The sequence below is a fragment of the Alosa alosa genome, chromosome 15 (genome assembly GCF_017589495.1).
Source record: "Alosa alosa isolate M-15738 ecotype Scorff River chromosome 15, AALO_Geno_1.1, whole genome shotgun sequence".
In the NCBI taxonomy this organism is placed as follows: Eukaryota; Metazoa; Chordata; class Actinopteri; order Clupeiformes; family Clupeidae; genus Alosa; species Alosa alosa.
This window is the reverse complement of record NC_063203.1, coordinates 29,315,919-29,327,504: the sequence shown is the minus strand read 5'-3', so window position 1 is coordinate 29,327,504 and position 11,586 is coordinate 29,315,919. Positions and strand designations below refer to the sequence as shown.

The following is an 11,586-nucleotide window of genomic DNA, read 5'->3' as shown; positions in this document are numbered from 1 at the left end:
CGGGGCACAGTGAGTTGTGATTGTCTGGGGGAGTTGTGTGGTTATCTGTGGAGCACGGCAATGACTCTTCAGAGTCCTTATCTCTAGACACAATGACCTACTTTATGTGATCTGATAATAAAACACTGTCAACGGTTTATACGATTACATATTGTAAATTATGATAAGATGGGTATAGATTATGCGCTATACTCTGTCCTGTTGAGTTGAGCCTTTGTTTTGTCACGACAATCTCAAGCACTGAGGTTATATAAGGATATTGGAAATAATGTGATTATACCAACATATTATGATTATGTTATGAGTGGATTATTAACTATATTCACTTGATACCTTTGGGTGAAATTCGCTATAAAGAAGTGATACTGTTCACCAAGATCAGTATGTTAATCTGCATACACTGCCTACTTTGTTTAGAGGTCTTAAATAATGTGAGGCAGAATTAGTTATAATCAAGCTTACTGTAGGCTATACTGGGCATTTTTGAATTTCAATACAACATTATTTCGGAAGGGAATAAATGACAGTAGAGGAAAGGGGTGCAGCTTCAACATTCAAATGTTCTATTCTGAGTTTTTAGATTTGGTTAGGCGTTAGACCACAAAACCCTTAGTCATGCATAAACGCAGCGGTCAAACCATTGTATGCGCTACATCAAAGCCATCCCTGCTGTTATTCGATACTTTGCGTTTAGTAATTGGTACTTCATCAATCCATCTTATAGCCTATATTAAATAGAAACAAATTAAAGAGAATTAAACCCTGCAGGATGAAACAAAAATGTCTGGCCAGCTTCAGTAGGCTACTGTTGTAGATAATGAAAGTAACATCATGCATAACGAGCTGCAACCTTCGCCTATATCTTTGGTGCAACTGCAACCCAGTAACGCTAACTTGGCATGGAAATATATGACCTACATTCCACCTAAAACAAAGCCTCGAACTAAATTGTTTGTTGATATGTTTATTGCAACGCATGATGTAGGCTACTACTCGAAATACACTCATTCTTTCAATCGTTCTCTGAGGCTACTCTGTTTTGTCGTCAACAACGACATCCTAAGAAGGAAACGATGATGTTGCAACGCAAACAACAACACGGCTACGTTAATAACAAAGCACTGCCGCGGAGCACGTGGCGTTGATACTTTTTTGTCGAAAAGAACAGCAACGTTTGTAAAATGTTACAACTAAGGTAATAACAGCCTCCAGTTGAATCCATAACACGCCTCATCTAAGGTGTCTGGTGTGGAAATGTAACTCTGCACCAACGCTAACTTAATCTTCTCTGAGCAGAGTATCAGAGCAATGTTGGGTAATATGAACCTTAAATTGTCTGACTTTTAGATCAGCTGAAAAAGTAGGCCTACATTCGAGGAGTTTTAATGGCAACCGGTTGTTATCCATCACTGTGGGTCAGCCATATAACTAACATCTTAAACCAAAAAAATGGGTCTAAAGCCATTATGGTGTCGTCACAACTTTGCCTCTTGCACTCAAGACCTTGACATTATCCATCAATAAACATTCAAATCTGACTGTTCGGTCAAATGAAACACATGTGAAAACCGTGTGAAACGTGCACCCCTTACATCTTTTATTATCATTAATATTTAATTTAGTCGCTTTAGTGCATAACTTACCCTTCCTCTAGATGCTTGTTGTCTCCAAAGCTCAACATCTCTGCTACCATGATCCGCGGTCTGTGTGTTTATTTGCCTCCAACGCCAATAGTTCGATACGAAGCTCTGTTTCCGTGATGTACTGCAAAAAAGATGCCCCTCCTCAGGCATAGGCATCAACAAAGGCGCTCGACTGCGCTCGACACCTGCACGCTAACACAATGTTGGCACGGAGGGGACTGACACTGCCGAATCGTATTACAGGGTATTCCCAAGTCGGGATACTTCTATTGTCACAACACAGTTATGAACCTATGGAGATACCTTGTGTAAACCCTAGCAGAACCGGTATTCTATCTATTTAATTAGATTGGGCACTAGAGAATTAAAGCAGAAATATGTAGCCTTACAACCACACGTGCAATTTATGTTACTAAACATGGTCTACACATTTTGCTTTTAAATATGCCGTCAGTGAAAACACTAATCATGTGCACATATACTACTACGCGTCACCATACCAAGTGAGGTAGTAGTCCCATTCATATGGTGTTCAGATCAGCACACTGTGGGGACAAGGGAAGAAGTAGCTCAAGGAATAGGACAGCCCGCCTTTAACGTTCGTCCAATGAGTTCCTATTATTTGACCGCGTTTTTTGCTGGTCCATACATTTTAGTGCATTGCTCCAACGTAGTAACTCGTTACGCACTACAGTTGGATGAGTTGCATGCATTGCCTACGCTGTCGAGCTATAAAGTTTAAAATTCCAGCCACAAATAACGATTGTAATATTTACAAACTTTGTACATGGGAAGAACAATAGTTTTTTTTAATACCAGGATGTATTTAAGCAAGGGAATCCAATAGTTTTGCATTGCGAATGCGAGGGAACTGAATAGGTGCTCGAAGAAAATGTCCACCTCAATAAAAAAAAAAAAGCCCACCAGAATCAGAACTTTGATACAAGAGACTTCTCGGGATCTAGTTCGATGATTATGCAGAGAGCGGTTGCCTTGAGATGGGTGGGGCGTAAACCTAACGCGGGAAAGTTAGGAGCAGAGCAGTTCCCTTCTACTGCCTCACGATGTCGCCATAAGGCCTCTATCAGAGGAAGCGCAGCGCGGGGGGTTTTCTCTCGACTCCGTCTGGAGTCCGAAATGAGCCGAAACACAGAAGAAGGATCGACAGAAACCGCTCTTTTAGCGCAGGTGTCACTTCAAAAAGTGAAATAGCTTAATAAGTCAACATTGACATCTGATATAGGCTAAGGGCTATAAAAATCAGCATGCGTTACATACCCTGAGAGTGCAAGACAACACCGTAGCTCCAGCTTCACTGGTCACACACATACTAGTAATGTATAAAGTATAGAAATACATAGTCTTCTGTTACAATAAAGCAGGCTATGAAAGTGTAACAGAACCAGTGGAGATTGTGTTGCTGTGAAGATGTAGCCTAGTCTCTCTTCTGTGTGTGATGTGAAGATGTAGCCTAGTCTCTTCTGTGTGTGATGTGAAGATGTAGCCTAGTCTCTCTTCCTGTCTGTGATGTGAAGATGTAGCCTAGTCTCTCTTCTGTGTGTGATGTGAAGATGTAGCCTAGTCTCTCTTCTGTGTGTGATGTGAAGATGTAGCCTAGTCTCTCTTCCTGTGTGTGATGTGAAGATGTAGCCTAGTCTCTCTTCTGTGTGTGCTGTGAAGATGTAGCCTAGTCTCTCTTCCTGTCTGTGATGTGAAGATGTAGCCTAGTCTCTCTTCTGTGTGTGATGTGAAGATGTAGCCTAGTCTCTCTTCCTGTCTGTGATGTGAAGATGTAGCCTAGTCTCTCTTTTGTGTGTGATGTGAAGATGTAGCCTAGTCTCTCTTCTGTGTGTGATGTGAAGATGTAGCCTAGTCTCTCTTTTGTGTGTGATGTGAAGATATAGCCTAGTCTCTCTTCTGTGTGTGATGTGAAGATGTAGCCTAGTCTCTCTTCCTGTGTGTGATGTGAAGATGTAGCCTAGTCTCTCTTTTGTGTGTGATGTGAAGATGTAGCCTAGTCTCTCTTCTGTGTGTGATGTGAAGATGTAGCCTAGTCTCTCTTCTGTGTGTGATGTGAAGATGTAGCCTAGTCTCTCTTTTGTGTGATGTAGCCTAGTCTTCTCTTCCTGTCTGTGATGTTGGTCTTTACTGAGAAAAGCAGCCCAATTCCAAGAGAATTCCCATTTTCCACCACTGCTGCTGGTAAGTGCTCTGTTCTCTGAATGACTTGGCATAGTGTTTCTTAATCATCATTTCTTGCCAGGCCTTAATAAACTGAAAATGGAGAGATCGCTCTAGAGCTGTATGGTATACTTATTTTAGCTCTTGATAATGGCAGTAGCTTAATGAATGATTGCACTACAGGCTAAAGAAGTTGTATAATGCATTGTGATACTTAAAGCTATAAGAGTCTACAGAATAACCTTTATGAGTGCTGTCATGGCTGTATAAATAGATATATAGACCTAGGCCAATCATTATGAGGCTTTATGGTCTAGTAGTATTGACTGGTGCAGTAGTAGGTCTCCTCTGCACGGCAGCTTAAATGTGACTCCTAATTCTGTAAGTCACTTTGGATAAAAGCATCTGCTAAATGAATGTACATGTAATGTACATTTTTATGATTGCTTTTTATAAACTTTAATGAATGTGTGTATACTGACTTAGTATCCATACTAAACGGAAAGTTTTAAAGTGTGGTGGTTACAGTTTTTCTCGATCGCTTTAATGCTTGCGTCAACTCTGACATCACGTTGTCAAAACAGTTGACAGGTCTAAAAAGTATCACTCTGGCCAAAATGACACATTTTGCTTGCAAAAGACTCTAACACTCTCAAAACAGTTAAAACACGCAGCAAAGGCAAATTTTGCTTTCAAACAACACAACTTGTAGTCAAAACTGTTCGCTTTCAATCAATCATCACACACTGCACAACAAAATGCAAAACACTGTGCCATGTTCCTACACCTAGAACACACCATGGCACAGGCCATGTTCCTACACCTACACCTAGAACACACCATGGCACAGGCCATGTTCCTACACCTAGAACACACCATGGCACAGGCCATGTTCCTACATCTAAAACAACTGTAACCAAGCACAAATTTGTCCAAGGTACTTCCAGGGCAATTACTCAAAGTTTACAATTGCATATTATAGAAAAGTCTTATTTGATTCTGCTTTTTTCATGTAATGATGGTATGATTGTAAAAGGTTTGGGCATTAGGCCTATGCTATGATTACATTAACCTCTGTCTCTATTTCTCTCTGCACCTCACGCATGCGCACTCAGACACAGAGACACACACACACATATGCACACACATGCACACACGCGCACACACACATGCACACACACACACACACACACACACACACACACACACACACACACACACACACACACACACACACACACACACAGATTATTGGAGGCAATGAAACAGCGTGATAGAGAGCTCTGCGAGGAAGACCACAGAGAGAAATCAAATCCGTGTACGACTCTACAGGGAGAGCTCCGGGTACAAGGACAACCCAACCCTAGAAATGGAGAGGCGGAGATCAATACACACAGGAAGAGGAAGAGGGCTTCTCCAACAGTGCTCTCGGAAAACAAATTCTCATTCAGAGAACATTTGCCACATGGCTACATAATTGCCACAATGTCTTGGATTTTTACTCTTTTGGAAATTGTACACGTTTATATACTCAAATCTGAAGTGGTTGTGTTACTTTTGTATCTCTTTAAAATATTCTTTAAGATTAATACTTATCTTTTATAAATGATTCAGATATATGTTCTATATATCATGTCAGTGTTGGATTAATACTTATCTTTTATAAATGATTCAGATATATGTTCTATATATCATGTCAGTGTTGGATTAATACTTATCTTTTATAAATGATTCAGATATATGTTCTATATATCATGTCAGTGTTGGTTGCGTTGTAGAGATATGAGTGTTGGTGAGTTGGAGTGTCTCTGTAGCCGAGGGCTGGGGAGTGCGGGGTGTACCGTGGTGTGTAAGCGAGGGCTGGGGAGTACCATGGGGTGCGTCAGGCCAAGTGTTTCCACAGTTGTTTCTAAAAGCCTGTTTTGTGGCCGGCCTGGAGATATATGTGTCCAACGGGCCGTTCTGTGTTCTGTGTTGTTCTGTGTTCTGTGTTGTTCTGTGTTGTTCTGTGTTCTGTGTTGTTCTGTGTTCTGTGTTCTGTGTTCTGTGTTGTTCTGTGTTCTGTGTTGTTCTGTGTTGTTCTGTGTTCTGTGTTGTTCTGTGTTCTGTGTTGTTCTGTGTTGTTCTGTGTTCTGTGTTCTGTGTTCTTCTTACACCTACACAGCCACACTGTATGGAGGAGGGATCTGGATGCTATCAACAGTTTCTCTCTCTCCATCCCTCTTTCTCTCTCTCATCCCTCTCTTTCTCTCTCCATCCCTCTATTTCTCTCCACCCCTCTTTCTCTCTCCATCCCTCTATTTCTCTCCACCCCTCTTTCTCTCTCTCTCCATCTCTCTCTTCATTCCTCTCTTTCTCTCTCTCTCCATCTCTCTCTCCATCCCTCTCTCTCTCTCTCCACCCCTCTTTCTCTCTCTCTCCATCTCTCTCTCCATCCCTCTCTCTCTCTCTTCATCCCTCTCTTTCTCTCTCCATCCCTCTATTTCTCTCCATCCCTCTCTTTCTCTCTCTCCATCCCTCTTTCTATCTCTCTCCATCTCTCTCTCTCCATTCCTCTCATTCTCTCTCTCCATCCTTCTCTCTCTCTCCATTCCTCTCATTCTCTCTCTCCATCCTTCTCTCTCTCTCCATTCCTCTCATTCTCTCTCTCCATCCTTCTCTCTCTCTCTTTCTCCACACTGAAAATGTGATTGAATTGTTTTGCATTTTCACATATTAAACACGTTTCCTGTCTCATGACCCGTGCGCAGCCAAATGGGTTCTACGGAGTGTCAGTGGTGCGCGAGCGTTCTGGTGAAATGAACACCATTCCCAACGGACGTCTGATGTCTGCTGCTAACTACTCTTTGTGAGAACATTTGTGCCCGGACGGTTAACGGACATGAATATCAAACCTGCATCCCTACAGAAAGGCAGGGATGATTGTCTACGTTTCAGTGTCTCTATACAGGGCCATGATAAATGTACGTTTTATAAATATATTTATATGTTATTTCTTTCTGTCTTAACCTACTTACTGTCATCATAACTGAGACAAAGAGGCTAAGAGAGAATGTGTGTGTGTGTGTGAGGGAGAGAGAGAGTGCGTGTGTGTGGGAGAGAGAGAGAGAGAGGGAGGGAAAGAAAGAGAGAGACTGTGTGTGTGTGCGTGTGAGATAGAGTGAGTGAGTATGTGTATGTGTATGTGTGTATGTGAGAGAGAGAAAGAGAGAGTTTTTGTGTGTGAGAGAGTGAGTATGCATGTGTGTCTGTGTGTGTGTGAGAGAGAAACAGAGAGTATTTGTGTGTGTGTGTGTGTGTGTGTGTGTGTGTGTGTCCTGGCCATGAGCCACTCTGGGATGCAGCCTCCTCCCTGTCTGCCTACGCATCCTCCTGCAGTTACGGGATCCACACAACAATCCCCTTCCCCATCCCACAAACCTACCCCCACACACACAACACACACACATATACACACATACACACACACACACACACACACACACACACACACACACACATATACACACACACAACACACACACACACACACAACACACACACACACATATACACACACACACACACAACACAACACACACGCACACACATAACACACACACAACACACACATACATATACACACACACACATATACACACACACAACACACACACACACACACACATATACACACACAACACACACATACATATACACACACACACACATATACACACACACAACACACACACACATATACACACACACAACACACACACACACATATACACACACAACACACACATACACACACACACATACACACATGCCAGCAGCACTAGCCCTGAAGTAAATAAATCTCTGCTTCCCTGTGAGTGCTCCCTAAGGCGCGGGGGTTTCCCCTGGTGTGTGTGTGTGTGTGGGGTGGGTGAGAACAGAACACAGACAGAAGGGCTCAGGCAATTAGAGCCCCCTGATGAACTTCCTGTAACGTTCCCGTAAGCTCCATTCCGCCTCCATGGGACAGGATGTGACATCAGCAGACAACATTTGACATGGACATATATGGCAGAGGCACAACATGCTGGGCACTTGTAGACATACAGAGATGCCTGGCTGGTCTGAGCATGCTCCATAACCCCTGACCTTTCTGTGTCTAACTGTAAATAGTAAATATGGCAGGAGAAAAAAAAGACATCCCAGTAGGGCTGATGTGGAAACAAAACTCCCACCCTTCAAACAGCCTCCACTGGGAACCCACTATTTCTGCACATCACTGTATGGAGCAAACATAGTACAAGTATATTTTATAGTAAGTGCTTTGACAGTTTTACACACCCTACTAGTCTTGTATGATGGGAACCTGGTCTACCATCCATTCTTCACACACTAGTGTGTTGATGACATCTATAATGAATGACATAGAGGAAAGATACTGTTAAAATAACTGGAGAAGTCGGATAGTGAATTATTTCCCTTTAATGGAGTATGTTCTGTTGTCCATTTTTCTGAACTGTGTATTTTTTTACTTTGCTGTGTATTTTTTCTGATTTTGGGATTTGATATTTACCAAAGACCTTAACATGGCAAACTTTTAGTTAGTTAATTGTTCCCATGGGGAAGTTAGTTAGTTAGTTAGTTAGTTCATTGCCCCCATGGGGAAGTTGGTTAAATAGTTAGTTAGTTGGTTGGTTAGTAGGTCATTGTCCCCATGGGGAAGTTAGCTAGTTAGTTAGTTAGTTAGGTAATTGTCCCCATGGGGAATTTAATTTGGCTAGTTAGTTAATTGTTCCCATGGGGAAGTTCATTTGGTTAGTTAGTTAAGTGTTCCCATGGGGAAGTTAGTTAGTTAATTAGTTAGTTGGTTTGTTAGTTAATTGTCCAACTGGGGAAGTTCATTTGGTTAGTTAGTTAACTGTTCCAATGGGGAAGTTAGTTAGTTAATTAGTTAGTTAGTTGGTTAGTTAGTTAACTGTTCCCATGGGGAAGTTAGTTAGTTAATTAGTTAGTTAGTTGGTTAGTTAGTTAATTGTCCCCATGGGGAAGTTCATTTTCACCGATCTGTCACATCACCATCCCATCATATACACGTCCTCCTACAACAGCAGGCTTAGCACAGCCGTCAGTCAAGAGCAAAGGTGGCAATCAAGTGAATGAGGTGAGTGTAGAAAACAATAAGCTGCCGTTAAACTCAAAACACCTGTTCAGTGTATCCACCCTGTACTGCTGTCCTGTTCATCCACTGCCTCTTACTTGCTACCAAAAAGCTCTAAGATCTTTGCTTGCTACTATCGTAGAATCGTCCCACACATCAGTCTCTATCAGTAGTAGTCACACATCTCCACTGTAGACACCGTCCCACAAGTCCTTATGTCAGAGAGGGGTTTAGGCACAGCTCTCTGTTGCTATGAGCTGCACGCTTCTCTGCAGTAACCACAGCCTTACAGTACTCTCCAAACTTCCTGACCTCTTCTGGACTCTCCACCTTGATCATATCACTTGGTATAAAAGTGTGTGTAGGTGCATACACACACACACAGGATGCATGACTGGCTGTGCTGAGGAAGGCAAAAACGGGGGAGTTTATCCCTTTTCCTCTCTAAAGCAACTCAAAGTGCTGACCAACGATCTGGCCAAGAGACCAGCAGCACAACGCAGCACAGGGTGCAGTCAGAGGCAGCCTCCACCACGATAAGAGCAGAATGCAGTCAGAGGCAGCCTCCACCACGATAAGAGCAGAGTACAGTCAGAGGCAGCCTCCTCCACGATGAGAGGAGAGGAAGTATGTGGGTGTGAAATAACTAGTGCCGGAGACTTTTATTTTATCATTACCTTGTGTGTGCGTGTGTGTGTGTGTGTGTTTTGCTTTTTGAAGTGTGTGTGATTTACTCTGTACACAGTGCGGCTCAGCACAAGCTGTTTTCTATTAGCATGGGTGCAGATGGGATTTGTGTGATGCAGACCGACTCCCCTTCCACACCAATGACCTGCCCCTGCTCTGCCTAGCGTGCTCCGGTCCTGACCACTCACACAACCACAAGATGGGCTTTGGAGAGAGACCACTCACACAGCCACAAGATGGGCTTCAGAGAGAGAGAGAGAGAGAGAGAGAGAGAGAGAGAGATTCAGATTTATTGAATTATATTATATAATAACTGCTTTGGTAAAGCAACTGACCTTGTCATACCAATAAAGCATTTTGAATTTGAATTTGAGAGAGAGAGAAAGCAAAGTGCGGTCAGAATTCTGCCATGGAGCCACCCCATGTTTGCTGTGGAGTCAGTGGCCTTCGTCCACTAGTCTCTTGTAATGGGAAACTGACATGTGTTGATGCTGTTCCACATCTGAGGATTAGGATGAGAAGTGCAGTGGAGTCCATTTTACATTAAGCGCAAGAGCAGACTGAAGAGGGTTGTGGAGCATTACAGATGATATTCATCAATCCCCGCACATGCTTCAGTTTAATAACAATGCACATGCGATAGCCAGGACACTGACCATTCCTGTACAGCTCTATTTAGTAACAGTCATTTAATCTCTCACACACAAAGAGTCGTTCCCAGCGGGCTATAGGGCAATTATGTTTTCCCCCCTCAAAGACATAAATAGCCTAAGGCATTTCATAATGAATTCTGAGTGTGAACATCTGTTCTTTGGCATGACCGAACCTGTTGCGCATGACTTCTTCGGGAAAAGACTGCGCGTGTAGCAGAACAGATCCACTACGTCCACATTCAAAGGGCAAACAAGACTGACTGAACTGGCCCGTGGCAACCTGTAGGATTCTCTATCAAGAACCTATCAGAAACGTTCCATTTGGAACCATTTTGGTTATAATATTTCTATTATGAATTATTAATATTTTTTAGCTTTAGTTTATTTTAAGGTTCCTTTTTAAATACCACGTGGAGACTTTTTTTTAACGGGTTTAAGTCAATTTTAGTGTGGGACGGTATAGTTCAACCACACATAGTTCGGCTAGCCTGTACAGAACATGTGCAAGCAGCTTGAGAGGATGCTGTGGTTGAGTTATGCCCCCGTTAGTTAGCATGGAGACAGGCCTCGTCTGGATTAGCGACAGGGGAGCCCTGCAGAGCGCTCGCCTATAAGACTTTGATTGCACTGGATGGATCCTAGGGGACTCGTAGTCATTACTGCTGCTGAAATGGCACCAATCGCGAGTCTGTGATGCATCCTTTTCCACAAAATGACCGTTTATCTTCTCTTCCTCTCTCGCGCTCCCTTCCTCCGGGGTCTGTGGCAAATAGACTATGTTCTCATCTGGTCACACAGGTGGGATTACTTTGCATCATTCTGTCGGTGAGAAATCACCCTTCAAATTACAGTGATTTTGTGACATATAAATAGCATAGCCTACTTTTCATTTTTTTACATGGAATTAAACAAAACATTGAACTTAACAATTTGATAAAAAAAATTATGACATTAAAACAGAGAAAACACACACACACACACACACAATGAGAAGGCGATGTGTTGATCCTCCTGTTACCAAAAAATGCTTCAATCAAAAGACCAGTAGAACGACACATGTTATTCTGAGTATTTGTTTCTGGCATTACAGCATAATGCTGCGTGTATCGCGTTTCCATAATTGAGAAAAATTGCAGGGAGAAACGCGATACTGCATAAATTAAATAAATTAAGCGCAGTGTGCTGGTCTGCCCTCGCTGTATTTTACAGCATAATGTCTTGGTAATTGAATTGGGCATATTGTGCATTACCCTACTCATGTTAAGCGAATATCGACTAAATCCGA

At 42.5% G+C, this 11,586-nt stretch overlaps 1 protein-coding gene across 1 annotated transcript in view; it reads right to left on the bottom strand.

Annotated features, from left to right (window-relative positions):
• Positions 1 to 2,021, bottom strand: part of si:dkeyp-97b10.3 — a 38,451-nt gene extending 36,430 nt beyond the window's left edge. The window contains exon 1 of the mRNA XM_048265248.1: positions 1,644 to 2,021. Coding sequence (XP_048121205.1) covers positions 1,644 to 1,693 — 50 coding nt within the window. The 5' untranslated portion in view covers positions 1,694 to 2,021. The remainder of the gene's footprint in view (positions 1 to 1,643) is intronic.
• Positions 2,022 to 11,586: the final 9,565 nt, after the last annotated feature.